The following is a 15295-nucleotide window of genomic DNA, read 5'->3' as shown; positions in this document are numbered from 1 at the left end:
AAGAAGGAAAATAGAAAAAAAAGAAAAAAATGTGGAAAAAAAGAGAAAAAGAGGGAAAAAAAAGCAAACCACAAGGCGTTGTAACTTTGCGTTGTAACTTTGTACTTGAAGCCAGCCGCGCTCGCGTGTTTCCGCCCCGCGCCGTGGAAGCCGCTGCAGTGCCGTATTGTGCCGCGCCGTGTGCTCACCACGAGGGATCACCGCGTCGAGTTGGGACCGCTCCTCCAGCGGGCGCCACCGCCCGCGCCACATTCCGCCCCGCGCCCTTCCTCCTCCTCATCCTCCTCTCTCTCTCTTTCTCTCTTTCTCTCTCTCTTTCTCTCGGTTCGTTCCTTTTGTTTTCGCGTTGTTTTGGGGTTGGTTTATTTCGTTGTTGTTGTTGTTGTTCCAGGTTTTTTGGGGGGGAGGGTTTTTTGGGGGGTTGTTTTTTTAATATTTTTTTTCGGATTTTTGGGGTTGTTTTTCTTTTTATTTTGTTGTTGTTGGTTTTTTTTTTTTTTTTTTATGTTAGGGTCGCTTCTCTATTTATTGCCGGGAGCTGTGTACATTTCACCGTACGGTTCGCCCGCGGCCGCTGCCCGGCGCTCTGTTGTATCTGTGTGAGTATTGCTCGTGACATTGCTGTTCTGAACTAATTAAGAGGTCAAATGCGTGCAGCAGGTGTAGGAAGTCTGTCCGTCCCGCTCCCATCCCATCCGCCTTTTTATTTTATTTTCTCTGGTGCCCAGAAGAATTACCATAAAAGACGAGCTCCTTTCTAATGTACTTGTGCTGGAGAACACTTGAATAAATGTACTGTTTTTGTGCAAAAAAAAGAAGAAAAAAAAAGACAAAAAAAAACAACAAAAAAATGAAACAAAAAAACAGACAAAAAAAACAAAACAAAAAAGGAGAAAAAAAAGAGGAAAAAAAAAAGAGAAAAATTGCTCTCCGCGTGGTTTTCTGTGGCGTCAGTGGGATGCGGCCCATTGGGTGTGGGGTCCTGTTGGTGATGGAGAGATTAATAGGTGGTGGGGTTTCAATGGCTGGTGGGATCTCAGTGGGCGGTGGAGATCTCAATGGGTAATGGGATCCCAGTGGGTGATAACGTCCCAATGGGTGGTAGAGAACTCAATGGGTGCAGGTGGAGGAATCCCAATGGGTGATGGGGTCCCAATGTGTCGTGTTGTTCCTCTTCATGATGGGGACCCAATGGGTGATGGGGGAACCTCAGTGAGTAATGAAGATCTCAATAGGTAATTGGATCCCAGTAGATGGTGGCATCCCAAAGGGTGGTAGAGACCTCGGTGAGGGTGGTGGGATCCCAATGGGTGATGGGGTCCTAGTGTGTCGTAGCGTTCCTGTTGGTGATGGGGACCCATTGGCTGATGAGGGAACCTCGATGAGTAATGAAGATCCCAATGGGTGATGGGGCAATAAATCTGTGCGTGTAGGTGGTGGGATCCCAATGGGTAATGGGGTCCCAATGGGTAGTGGCTCTCACATTGGTGATGGGGTCCCAGTGGGTGATGGGCGACTACAATGAGTGATGGAGAAATCAGTGGGTGTGGGTGGTGGGATCCCAGTGGATGATGGGGTCTCAATAAGTCATGGTGTTCCTGTTGGTGATGGGGACCCAATGGTGATGGGGGAACCTCAATGAGTAACAAAGATCACAATGGATGATGGAGAAATCAGTGGATGTGAGTGGTGGGATCCTCAATGGGTGATGCAGTCCTAATGGGTAGTGGCACTCACGTTGATGATGGGGTCCAAATGGGTGATGGGGGACCACAATGAGTGATGGAGACCTCAATGGGTGATGAGGTCCCAATGGGTGATGGGGTCCCAATGCATAATGGAGACCTTGGTGGATGTGGGTGGTGGGATCCCAATGGATGATGGGGTCCCAATGAGTACTGGTGTTCCTTTTGGTGATGGGGACCCAATGGTGATGGAGGAACCTCAATGAGCAATGAAGATCCCAATGGGTGATGGCATCCCAATGGGTGATGGGGCAAGAAATCAGTAGGTGAGGGGTGGGGAGTGGGATCCCAATGGGTGATGGTGTCCCAATAAGTCATGGTGTTCCTGTTGGTGATGGAGACCCAATGGTAATTAGGGAGCCTCGATGAGTAATGAATATCAAAACGGGTTATGAGATCTCAGAGGGTGATGGCATCCCAGTGGGTGATGAGGTCCCAATGTATAGTGGGACCTCAATGGGTGATGGGAGATCAGTGGGTGATGGAGATCTCAACAAGTAATAGGATCCCAATGAGTGATGGGATCCCAATGGGTAATGGTATTACCACAGGTGATGGGGTCCCTTTGGGTGATGCAGACCTCAGTGGGTGTGAGTAGTGGGATCTCAATGGGTGATGGGGTTTCAATAATTTGTGTTGTTCCTGTTGGTGATGGGTCCTGATGGGTGATGGTGGATTTCAGTGAGTGATGGAGATCTCAACAGGTAATGGGATCCCAATGGGTGATGCGGACCCAATGCGTAGAGGCATTCCCACTAGTGGTGGTGTCCAAATGGGTGATAGGATCCCAGTGGGTGATGGGGGACCTCAGTGAGTGATGGAGACTTTAGTGGGATCCCACTGTGTAGTGGGATCCCAATGGGGTAATGGGATTTCAGTGGATAATGGGGTCCCAGTGAGTGATGGAGACCTCAATGGATGTGGGTGGTGGAATCCCAGTGGGTGATGGGGCCCCAATAAGTCGTGGTGTTCCTGTTGGTTATGGGGTCCCAATGGTTGATGGTACCTCAATGATGGAGACCTCAGTGGGTGATGGGATCCCACAATGCAATGGTTGGATCTCAGTGGGTAGTGGCACTCCCATGGGTGATGGGGTCATAAAGAATGAGCATGTGATCCGAGGCAGCCAGCACAGCTTCACCAGGGGAAGGTCATGCTTAACTAATCTTGTGGCCTTCTATGATGTAGTGACAGCGTTGGTGGACGAAGGGAAGGCAACTGATGTAGTTTACCAGGACCTGAGCAAGGCCTTTGACATGGTCCCCCACCACATCCTCATCTCCAAATTGGAGGGAAGTGGATTTGATGGGTGGACAACTAGATGGATAAGCAATTGGTTGAAAGGCCACAGACAGAGGGTGGTGGTCAATGGCTCTATGTCCAGGTGGAGGCCGGTAACGAGCGGTGTCCCCCAAGGGTCTGTCTTGGGACCGGTGCTCTTTAACATCTTTATTAATGACATCGATGAGGGAATTGAGTGCACCCTCAGCAAGTTTGCTGATGACACCAAGCTGAGTGGTGCAGTCGATACGGTGGAGGGAACGGATGCCATTCAGAGGGACCTCGACAGGCTGGAAAGCTGGGCTCGGGTGAACCTAATGAGGTTCAACACGGCAAAGTGCAAGGTTTTGCACTTGGGCCGGAAGAACCCCAGGCACCTGTACAGGCTGGGAGGAGTGGTCCTTGAGAGCAGCTCGGCAGAGAAGGACCTGGGGGTCCTGATGGACGAGAGACTCAACATGAGCCAGCAGTGCGCTCTGGCAGCCCGGAAAGCAAATGGGATCCTGGGCTCCATCAGGAGAGGGGTGGTCAGCAGGGATAGGGAGGTGATTGTCCCTCTCTACTCGGCTCTTGTGAGGCCCCATCTGTTGTACCGTGTCCAGGTGTGGAGCCCTCAGTACAAAAAAGACATGGAGATTTTGGAAAGGGTCCAGAGGAGGGCCACAAAGATGATCAGGGGGCTGGAGCACCTCCCCTATGAGGACAGGCTGAGGGAGTTGGGTTTGTTCAGCCTGGAGAAGAGAAGGTTGCGGGGTGACCTCATTGCAGCCTTTCAGTACCTGAAGGGAACTTACTCCCAGGAGGGGAGTAAACTCTTGGAAAGGGCTGACAATAGCAGGACACGGGGAAATGGTTTTAAGTTAAAAGAGGGAAGATTTAGGTTGGATGTTAGGGGGAAGTTCTTCACTAGGAGAGTGGTGAGGCCCTGGAACAGGCTGCCCAGGGAGGTTGTGGATGCCCCGTCCTTGGAGGTGTTCAAGGCCAGGTTGGACGGGGCCATGGGCAACCTGATCTAGTAAATGTGATTCTGTGATTCTGTGATGGGACCTCAGTGAATGATGAAAACCACAGTGGGTTCTGGGTTCTCAAAAGCTCATGGGATCATACTGAGTAGTGGCAACCCTGTTGACAGTGGGGTCCCACTGGGTGACAGGATCCCAGTGGGTGGCTGGAATACAATGAGTGATGGAGATCTCAGTGGGTGATGGGGTCCTATTGGGTCCCCCAATCTTGGTAACTAATGGAGTCTCAGTGGGTAATGGAGACCTCAGTGGGTGATGAGATCCTAATGGATGGTGGGGTCTCAGTAAGCAATGGGATCTCAATAGGTGATGGGAACCTGATGGGTGGTGAGATCCCAGTAGGCGGCAGGATCCCAGTGGGTGTGGAGTCCCAGTGGGTGGAGGGATCTAAATGGGTGGTGAGATCTCAGTGAGTGATGGGGATAACACTGGGTGACGAGTTCTCTGTTTCCCACTGGTGATGGGGTCCCAATGGGTGATAGAAATTTCAATAGGTACTGGGATCCCAATGGTTGCTGGGTCCCAAGATGAGGTTTCAGTGGGTGATGGGGTTCCATTGGTGATGAGGTTCCATTGGTGATGGGGTTCAATTGGTGATGGGATCCCAGTGGGTGATGGGACCTTAATGGATCTCAGTGGGTGATGGAGTCCTACTGGGTCCCCTAGTAGGTACCTCAGTGGCTGATGGGGTTCTAGTGGATGATAGATACCTCAGTGGTTGATGAAATCCCACTGGATGGCAGGGTCTCAGTAGGTGATGGGTTCTCAGTGGGTGATGGGATCCCAGTGGGTGATGGAAACCTCAATAGATGATGGGATCCCAATGGTTGATGAGGCCCCAGTGGGTGGTGGGGCCCTATGGATGATCAGTAGGTAATATATTGCCATTGGATAGTGAGATCCCAATGAGTGGCAGGCTCTTAGCAGGTGATAGATTCCCGTGGGAAGTGGAGTCTCAGTGGGTCCAATTAAGTAGTGGCATCCACTTTGGTGATAGGGCCCCAGTAGGTGATGGTGTTCCAATGGGTGGCAGGGTCCCAGTAGATGATGGGATCTCAATAAGCAATGGATACCTCAGTGGGTAATGGGACTTCAACAGATGATGGGATCCAGATGGGTGATGGAGAACTTAAGTGGGTGATGGGGTCCCGGTGGGTGACAGGATCCTAGTAAGTGAAGGAGACCATAATGAGTGAGGGAGACCTCAGTGGACAATGAGTGATGGGTACTATTGGGTAGTATCTACAGATCCCATTGCTGATGGGATCTCAATGGATGACGGGGACTTCAGTGGGTGATAGACTCCAAGTGGATGATGGGATCTCAGTGGGTGATGAGATCCCAATGGATGGTGAGGTCTCAGTAGGTTATGGGATCTCAGTGGGTGATGGTAACCCAGTGGATGCTGGAATCTCAATGAGATCGCAATGAGTGGTGGAGTCCCTATGGGTGGTCAGGTCCCAATAGATGGTGGGACCTAAGTGGGTGATGGGTCTTCAATGGGTGCAGGTATCCCAACTGATTACGGGATTCCAATGGGTTATGGAGACCTCCATGGGTGATGGCATTCCCAATGGGTGGCGAGGTCTCTGTAGATGACAGAATGCCAATGGATGGTGGGGTCACTGTAGGTGATGGGATTTCCAATGGGTGACAGGGACCTCAGCGGATGATGGGATCCCAATAACCTATGGGGTCCTAATGGGAGATGAGGAGCGTATGTCAGAGCTCTGCTCTTGCAGCACAAGACTGTGGGGCCTTGCACTTTCTCCCCACAAGCTGTGGGTCAGAAACACATTGGCACAGCACCTGCCTCTATAGGGTCTACAGGGAACTACAGGGTCTGTGTAGGGCTGTAGGGGGCTATCAAGGTCTACAGCAGCTGTAGGGGTTGTACAAGTCTACAGAGGATCTATAAGGGATATGGAAGCTATAGGGAGGTATAGGGGATGTACAGGGTGTCATAGGGGACTGTAGGGTCTACGGGGGGCAATAGAGTCTATAGGGACAATAGGAAACTATAGGGTCAGTGGGGGTTTAGAGGGTATATAGGGGTCTATAGGGGACTGTAGGGGGCTATAGGGAGCTGCGGGGACTATAGGGGATTATACGGTCCTTAGAGTCTATAGGATCTATAGATTCTATAGGGTATATAGAGAATACATTTGTCTATGGCGCAAAGCCACTGGGCCTTCCGGGGCAGAGTGACCAATGGGTGCTGAGCTCAGCCAATGAGATATCGGGAGAGCAGCGACCAGCCAATGAAATTCCACGGGGCGCAGCCATCAGCCAATAGCAATTCACGTAGAGCCCTGTGGGCGGGGCGTCCCCACGGTAACGACAGGTGCCGCGGGGTGGGCGTGGCCTCACCTTTAAGCCCCGCCCACTACACATGCCCATCAGGAGGCACCGCCCACAAATGGAAAACGAGGGCGGTGATTGGACGAGCGCTCTGTTGGCCCCGCCCCTGTGGGCGTGGCTTGCGGGGATAGCGGAGCGGAGCGGAGGGTGCGGCGGGAGCGGAGCGAGCCGAGAACGGAGGTAACGGGAACGGGAACGGGGGGAGCGGGGTGTTATGGGATGGACGGGGGGTGCTATGGGATAAGGGGGGGAACGGCATTGCCGCTCCCGATGGGACACGTTCATATCGCGATATGCCGGTCCCGATCGCGACAGGTGCTTGTATCGCGATGGGGGGGGCTGTCTGTCGCGATATCGCCGCCGTCAGCTCCGCGTTCAGCCCGTCGCTCGGGTGTCGGGGTCGCGATAGAGACCGGGGGGGGAGCGGGGTATCGCGATAGGGCGGGGAACAATGGGGCTTTGTCTGCGGGGCGGAACCGGGCGGGGAGCGGCGGAACCGGAGCGATGGGGAACGGGAACGGGACCGGGATGGGGACCAGGACCAGGACGGGGATGGGGACCGGGACCGGGACCGGGACCCTCCGGGCGTGGCCGCGGCGCCGCCGCCTCTTTGTCCTCCCGTAGCACAAAGCGGGGATGGGGGGGGGGGGCGGGCGGGGCCGCGTGGGATTTGGGTCGGGAGGTGCCGGTGTGTGGGGAACCGGGCGGGGATAAATGGGGATAAATGAATGGGGATAAATGGGGGGATGCTGAGGGATGCGCCGCCAACCCCCGACACCCGCCGGGCGGATCCCGGCGCTCCCCGTGGGGCGCTCGGCCCCATCGCTCCGTGCTGCTGCAGGGCGGGGCCGATACACGGCGCCCCAAATCCGTCACCGTTGGCTCTTTCATCAACGGGGTGAGACGCAATAGGTGCTGCCGACCCCAGCATCCCCACGGCCCCACACATCCACCCTGTGGGTCTGCCCCTATAGGTCCGCCCCTATGGCTCTGCCCCTATAGGTCTGCCCCTATGGGTCTGCCTTTATAGGTCTGCCCCTATGGCTCTGCCCCTATAGGTCTGTCCCTGTAGGGCTCTGACCCTTCATCCCCATCACACGGGGCTGGAGCACTGTGGCTATGTGGATAATGGCATTCCCGGTGCTACGGGGCATGGGTCAGACCCGTGGCCCCACCCTGGGCAGCTGCCCGAGCCACGGTGCTGGGATGCTCAGCTGCTGTGGGCCGTGGGGCTGCGTCCCCATAGCAGGAGGCAGAGCCGCCCCATTGCACGTGGGGCTGTGGGTTACGGGCTTAGCGTGGGGCTGCGGCTGCGTGCGGGTAGTACCGGCCCTATGGAGCGCCCCATTGACCCCCATGGCACCCTGCTGCCCCACGCCGTGCCCGCAGCACCATGCTCGCCAACGCGGCCTCGGTGAGGATCCTGATCAAGGGGGGGAAGGTGGTGAACGACGACTGCTCCATGGAGGCCGACGTCTACATCGAGAACGGCATCATCCAGCAAGTGGGGCGCGAGCTGATGATCCCCGGTGGTGCCAAGGTGATCGATGCCAGCGGGAAGCTGGTCATCCCCGGCGGCATCGACACCAGCACCCACTTCCACCAGACCTTTATGAACGCCACCTGCCTCGATGACTTCTACCACGGCACCAAGGTGGGCTGCACCGTGGGGCTGAAGGGGGCAGGGTGGGGTTGGGGGGTTGGGTTAGAGCCATGTGGGTCATAGCCCCATACATGTCACTACTGGATCTATCACCTGGCTGTGTTGTAGGTCTTGGTCATACCCTGTGTCCTGGCCATGCTGTGGGTCTCAGCTACGCTACAAGTACCAGGCATGCCATGGGTCCCAGTTATGCCATGCCGTGGGTCTCATTTGTGTCACGGGTTCCAGTCATGCCATGGGTCCCAGCCATGCCATGGGTCCCAGGCATACCGTAGGTCCCAGCCATGCCACAGGTCCCGGCCATGCCGTGGGTCCCAGCCTTGCTTTAGATTCCATCCATGCCATAAATCTCAGCTGTGCTCTGGCTCCCACCCCCAGCCCCACTCCTCCCAACACATCCACAGCCCCATCCCCTGCACAGAGCTCCATTGTGTGGGGCAGCGCCGTCTGTCCCTGTCCCTATCCCCACAACACACAATGACAGCGGTGACACCCGGCGCGGTGCCACGGCCAAAGCAGCTTTGTGGCTTTGTGGCTTAGCTCTGCGGGGTGACGCGGGGCCATCGCCCCATCAACTCCCCACCGTGTTCCCGCAGGCGGCGCTGGTGGGGGGCACGACGATGGTGCTGGGCCACGTGCTGCCCGCCAAGGAGCGCTCGCTGGTGGACGCCTTCGAGCGGTGCCGCGCTCTCGCAGACCCCCAGGTGTGCTGCGACTACGCCCTGCACGTGGGCGTCACCTGGTGGGCGCCGCAGGTGGGTGACACCCCCCCCATGGGGTGGGTGGGTGGGTGGGATCCTCCCCACTGAGCCCCCCGTGTGCCCATCTGCACCTGCCCCTGGTGCCACCGTGAGCCCAGTGCCAAGGATGACACGGGTCCCCATTGTGCCCACCCCATGGAGAGGGACACCCAGTGGTGTAGCAGGGGGCTCCTGCATTCCTGCCTCGCAGCCGGCACCCCCAGCTATGGATCCCCATTGCACCCCCCCATAGCTCCGTATGCCCCATAACCACTCTGCCCCCATCCTATGGGGTGACGTGTGGGCCCTGCTCCATACGGCAGTGCCCGCAGCCGCTGTGCCCCCACTGCAGGTGAAGGCGGAGATGGAGACGCTGGTGCGGGAGAAGGGAGTGAACTCCTTCCAGATGTTCCTGGCCTACAAGGAGCTGTACATGCTGCGGGATGGGGAGCTGTACCAGGCCCTGCGTGCCTGCAGGGACATCGGGGCCATCGCCCGCGTGCACGCTGAGAATGGGGACCTGGTGGCTGAGGTGGGTGAGGGGCCACGGGGATGGGGTGGCACAGTGACATGGTGACACCACAACACTGTTCTGTGCCCTGCAGGGAGCAAAGGAAGCACTGGAGCTGGGCATCACCGGGCCTGAGGGCATTGAGATCAGCCGGCCTGAGGAGGTGGGTGCAGGGATGGGGAGGGGGCAGGGGCTGTCCCCACTCCATGCCCTGCCCCATTGCCCCCCTCCTGTGCCATCCCCTGCTCTTTCTCCCCACAGCTGGAGGCGGAGGCCACGCATCGCGCCATCACCATCGCCAACAGGGTGAGTGCTGTGTGCCAGGGGGGCTGCGGGTGGTGACCCCGACTTGGGGGTCCCCGTGTCCCCATGTCACCCCATGGCGGCACTGCCTGCAGACGCACTGCCCCGTGTACCTGGTGAACGTCTCCAGCATGGCGGCGGGGGACGTCATCGCAGCTGCCAAGATGCAGGGTACGCCGGGGGGCTGCGGGGATGTACATGGGGATGTGGGCACCTGCGTGGGCATATGATCTGCATCCCCATCCCCACACCGTGCCCATCCTGCAGGGAAGGCGGTGTACGCTGAGACAACGACAGCGCACGCCACGCTGACGGGGCTGCACTACTACCACCAGGACTGGTTCCACGCCGCTGCCTACGTCACCGTGCCCCCGCTGCGCCTCGACACCAACACCTCCGCTCACCTCCTCAGCCTCCTCGCCAGGTACCCCCACATGGGTACCCCCACACGGGTACCTCGGGGTGCCCCAACCCCAGCCCCTGGGTACCCTGCTGCCCAAACACCCTGCTCCGTGGTTGTCCCACTGCTGAGCACCCCACTGTATGGGCACGCCACCCTCCGAGCACCCCACTCCCCAAACATCCTGCTGCACAGGTGCCCAGCTCCCCAGGCACCCTGCTCCCCAAGCACCCCCCTCCATGAGTGTCCCCCTCCCCAAGAACCCCATTGCTTGAGTGTCCCACTCCCAAGAGCCCCCCCTGCATGGGTGTCCAGCTCCCCAAGCACCCTGCCCCATGGTTACTGAGTACCCCATTGCATGGAAGCCTCACTCTCTGAGCACCTCAGTGCATGGGTGTCCAAGGCCACAAGCACCCGGCTCTCCAAGCACCCACTCCTCAAGGACCCCACTATGTGGGTGCCCACCCCCCAGACACCCTGCTCTGTGGGTCCTGAGCACCCCATTGCATGGAAGCCCCACTCCCTGAGCATCTCAGCATGTGTGTGTCCCAGTCAATGAGCCCCACTAATCAAGCACCCCATTGCACAGCTACCCCACTGTCCAATCACCCTGCTCCCCAAGCACCCCACAGGTGTCCTCCTCCCCAAGCACCCCACTGCATGAATGTCCCTCTCCCCAAGAACCCCACTGTGTGGGTGCCCAGCTCCCCAAGCACCTCACTCTGTGGGTCCTGAGCACCCCACTGCATGGAAGCCCCACTCCTTGAGCATCTCAATGTGTGAGTATCCCTATCCTTGAGCACCCCGCTCCCCAAGCACCCTGCTCATCAAGCATCCCATTGTATGGGTGCCCAGCTCCCCAAGCACCCCACTCCATGTGTCCTGAGCACCCCATTGCATGGAATCTCCACTCTCCGAGCACCTCAATGCATGGATGTCCCCTTCTCCAAGCCCACAGCCCACAGCCACCCCTCTGCACCGTGCCCCATTGCACAGAACCCTTCCTCCCCATGCCCACCCCCCGATCAGCAATGACCCCCATCCCCGCCGTCCCCATTCCCCGCAGTGACACCCTGAACGTGGTGGCCTCGGATCACCGCCCGTTCAGCGCCAAGCAGAAGGCGATGGGCCGCGAGGACTTCACCAAGATCCCGCACGGTGTCAGCGGGGTGCAGGACCGCATGAACATCATCTGGGAGCGCGGCGTGGTGCGTGTGCTGCCTGCGGCCCCATAGGGGTGGCACTGAGCCCCTGTCTATTGGGGAGGCGCGTCCTCACCCCGCTCCCACCCCACAGGTTGGGGGCAAAATGGATGAGAACCGCTTTGTGGCCGTCACCAGCTCCAACGCGGCCAAGCTGCACAACCTGTACCCCCGCAAGGGCCGCATCGTGCCCGGCGCCGATGCTGATGTGGTGGTGTGGGACCCTGAGGCCACCAGGTGGGTGTGGGGCACGGCAGCTGGGATGGTAACCACAGGGCACCGCTCAGCCCCCTACTTCTCACCCACCAGGACCATCTCGGCCAGCACCCAAGTGCAGGGAGGGGACGTCAACCTGTATGAGAACATGCGGTGCCATGGCGTGCCGCTGGTCACCATCAGCCGCGGGCGCGTGGTCTATGAGAACGGGGTCTTCATGTGTGCAGAGGGAACCGGGCGCTTCTGCCCGCTGCGCTCCTTCCCCGACTGCGTGTACAAGAAGCTGGTGCAGCGTGAGAAGGTGGGAGGCACAGGGATGGGTGGGCAGCAGTGACCTGGATGGCACAGACCCATCCCCACCTTCATCCCCATCCGCACCCCCATGTCCATTCCATCCCCATCCCCACCCCCCTCCCCAGTGTGTCCCCCCACCATGGCACCATTGCTGGGGGATGCGGGTTGGTGTTGTTCTGAGGGATGGCAGTGAGGGGGGGGGGGCACGGGCCGTTCACCTGCTCCTCATAAACCACAGACTACCCCCCATCTCCATCCCACACCGAGGGGCACCCCATGCCCACCCCATGGCTGCAGGGAGACCCCACGCCCACCCCACATCCCCACACCCACCCCACTGCCCGCAGCCCCACAGCCACCCCCAGCCCCACGCTCACCCCATAACCCCGCACCCACCCCATAGCCCCCCAGACGGGCTCAACTCACAGCTCCCCCCCCCCCCCCCCAACCCCATCTCCCGGCAGAGCTTAAAGCCGAGGGCCGTGGACCGCAGCCCGTACCTGGGGGACGTGGCAGCAGTTGTCCACGCGGGGAAAAAAGAGACGGGGACGCCCCTGGCCGATACACCCACCCGACCCGCAACGCGCCACGGGGGCATGAGGGACCTGCACGAGTCCAGCTTCAGCCTGTCCGGTAAGAGGGGTCCGGCACCCCCAGGGCACCCCATTGTAACCCAGGAGTGATCTGGGCTTCCCAGTGCCTCCCCAGCCACCCCCCCCATAAACAACCCCGTACAGCCCTGAGCATCGCAGTGCATCCCAATGTACCCCCCATGCGCCCCCTACATCCCCCCCCCAGTCCCCCTCCCCTGTATGCAGCCCCCACAGCTCCCCCTGGGCCGGGCAGGGGCTGACCCCACCCTCATCCCATCCCCATCCCCATCCCATGGTGTTGGATTGGCTGCAGTGGTGCTGGAATGGAGGTTGGGGGGGCTGCTCTACGGGTCCCCGTCCATCCATCCCCGTGTCCGTCCGTCTGTCCCCCCCCCCGCAGGTTCGCAGATCGATGATCACGTCCCCAAACGCGCCTCGGCCCGGATCCTCGCCCCCCCCGGAGGACGATCGAGCGGCATTTGGTAACGCCGAGGGGCTGCCCCCCAAGTGAGGATGCAGGCAGCCCTCCGGCGGGGCCCCCCCACCCCCCGAGCCCCCCGGCTCAGCCGAGACGTGGCCCCTCCCATGGGGGGGGGGTGCCCCGGTGGATGGGGGGGGACCCCCTGGAGCTGTGCCGTAGGGTCGTGGCTCCGAGCCCCAGCGATGGAGCCAGGGCTGAGAGGAGTGGGGGTGTGGGGGGGGGCAGGAGGAGGGCCCCCCATCCCCCGTCCCCGTCCCCGTCCCCGTCCCTTTTCTGTTTGCACGTCGGGTTTGGATCAGTGAGCATTTTTTTGCCTCCTTTTGTGCATCGCGTGGAAATGCCCCCAATAATGGTTCGTGTCGATAGCGGGAGGGGGACACACCGCAGGAACCCCCCCCCCCCCCCCACACCCCCCCACAGCTCCTCCCCCACACACACACACACCATGGTGCTATGGGGCCGACCCTGCCCCCGTCCCCCCCCCCTTTCCCCGGGGTAGTGTGAGATGTGAAATGTGGCTTCGTGCACTTTGTCCCCGTAGATGTCCCGGTAGGCGAGGGGGGGTCGCTCCCGTCGCACATTAAAACTGTTCTCACCGCAGCGTTGTGTGATGGGAGGGGGACGGAGGGGGGGGCACAACGGCACCATCAGCCGGGTGGGGGACACACAAATAGGGACGTGGCGTGGGGATACAGGGATGTGGGGCTAAAGGGGCAGCAATAAGGACGGGGGGACATGGGGGTGTGGGGACATGGGGACACAAATGGGGACGTGGCATGGGGATAGAGGGAGGTGGGGACATGGGGACACAGGGATGGGGGGATAAAGGGCCAGAAATGAGGATATGGGGACATGGAGGTGGGGACATGGGGACACAGATGGGGATATGGCTTGGGGATGAAGGGAGGTGGGGAGATGGAGGCTTGGAAATGAAGACATGCGGACACAGGGACATGGAGATGGGACATGGGGATGTGGAAACACAAGGATATGGAGTAGGGACACAGAAAGGGGGGACATGGGGACATAAATGGGAATGTGATATGGGGATGATGGAGACACAGGGATGAGGACATGGGGATACAGGAACATGGGGGTGTGGGGACATGGGGACACAATGGGGATGTGGTGTGGGGATAGAGGGAGGTGGGGACATGGGGACACAGGGATGTGGGGATAAGGGGCCAGTAATGAGGATATGGGGACATGGAGGTGGGGACATGGGGACACAGATGGGGATATGGCTTGGGGATGAAGGGAGGTGGGAAGATGGGGGCTTGGAAATGAAGATGTGGGGACACAGGGACATGGAGATGGGACATGGGGATGTGGAAACACAAGGATATGGAGTAGGGACACAGAAAGGGGGGACATGGGGACGTAAATGGGAATGTGACATGGGGATGATGGAGACACAGGGATGGGGACATGGGGATACAGAGACATGTGGGTGTGGGGACATGGGGACACAAATGGGGACGTGGTGTGGGGATAGAGGGAGGTGGGGACATGGGGACACAGGGATGTGGGGATAAGGGGCCAGAAATGAGGATATGGGGACATGGAGGTGGGGACATGGGGACACAAATGGGGATATGGCTTGGGGATGAAGGGAGGTGGGGAGGTGGGGGCTTGGAAATGAAGATGTGGGGACACAGGGACATGGGGGCATGGAGATGGGGACATGGGGATGTGGAGACAGAGGCGCAAGGATGTGGGGATGTAGGGACACAGAAAAGGGGGACATGGGGACTTAAATGGGAATGTGACATGGGGATGATAGAGACACAGGGATGGGGACATGGGGGTGTGGGGACATGGGGACACAAATGGGGACGTGGCATGGCGATAGAGGGAGATGGGGCCATGGGGACCCAGGGATGTGGGAATAAGGGGCCAGAAATGAGGACATGGGGACATGGAGGTGGGGACACAGATGGGGATATGGCATAGGGACATAGGGAGGTGGGGAGATGGGGGCACAAATGGGGCATGGGGACGCAGGGAGGTGGGGAGATGGGGGCTTGGAAGTGAAGACATGGGGACACAGGGACATGGGGACATGGAGATGGACATGGGGCCGATGGAGACACAGGGATGGGGACATAGGGATACAGGGACATGGAGACATGGAAATGGGGACATGGGAGTGTGGGGACACAGGGATGGGGGACACAGAGACACAAGGACGTGGGGATGGAGGGACATAGAGCAGGGGGGGGACATGGGGACGATGGAGACACAGGGATGGGGATATGGGAACACAGGGATATATATACAGACAGGAGGATGTGGGGATATGGGGACATGGATGTGGGGATGTAGGGACACAGAGCAGGGGGGACGTGGGGACACAGATGGGAACGTGGCGTGGGGACAATGGAGTTGTAGGGATGGGGACATGGGGAGGTGGGAACGCAGGGAGGTGAGGATGGAGAAATAGGGACATGGGGACATGGAGATGGGGACATGGGGACATGGGG

At 58.9% G+C, this 15295-nt stretch overlaps 1 protein-coding gene across 2 annotated transcripts; it reads left to right on the top strand.

The window, feature by feature from the left end:
- The first annotated feature begins 6489 nt into the window (after window positions 1–6489).
- On the top strand, window positions 6490–13431 carry DPYSL5 (dihydropyrimidinase like 5). 2 transcript variants are annotated; one of them, XM_015859878.2, is made up of 13 exons: window positions 6490–6589; window positions 7799–8063; window positions 8669–8827; window positions 9165–9344; window positions 9418–9486; window positions 9585–9629; window positions 9722–9797; window positions 9894–10050; window positions 11093–11234; window positions 11323–11465; window positions 11538–11745; window positions 12203–12371; window positions 12732–13430. In XM_015859878.2, exons 2-13 carry the CDS (start codon window positions 7803–7805, stop codon window positions 12815–12817), a joined length of 1695 nt encoding a protein of 564 aa, XP_015715364.1. In that variant the 5' UTR covers window positions 6490–6589; window positions 7799–7802; the 3' UTR covers window positions 12818–13430. The 2 variants fall into 2 exon arrangements, with proteins under 2 accessions (XP_015715364.1, XP_015715365.1); XM_015859879.2 differs by lacking the exon at window positions 12203–12371 and having other exon boundaries at window positions 12732–13431.
- The last annotated feature ends 1864 nt before the right edge of the window (window positions 13432–15295 follow it).

This window comes from Coturnix japonica, chromosome 3, assembly GCF_001577835.2.
Source record: "Coturnix japonica isolate 7356 chromosome 3, Coturnix japonica 2.1, whole genome shotgun sequence".
NCBI lineage: Eukaryota > Metazoa > Chordata > Aves > Galliformes > Phasianidae > Coturnix > Coturnix japonica.
The sequence above is the reverse complement of the archived record's forward strand: the minus strand, read 5'-3'. Positions and strand labels throughout refer to the sequence as shown.

Excerpts from the sequence above, each read along its gene's own strand:
- DPYSL5 (XM_015859878.2), top strand. The coding sequence starts at position 7,803 with ATGCTCGCCAACGCGGCCTCGGTGAGGATCCTGATCAAGGGGGGGAAG. Across the intron at positions 8,064-8,668 it reads ACTTCTACCACGGCACCAAG|GCGGCGCTGGTGGGGGGCAC; the intron begins GTGGGCTGCACC and ends GTGTTCCCGCAG. Across the intron at positions 11,466-11,537 it reads TGGGACCCTGAGGCCACCAG|GACCATCTCGGCCAGCACCC; the intron begins GTGGGTGTGGGG and ends CTCACCCACCAG.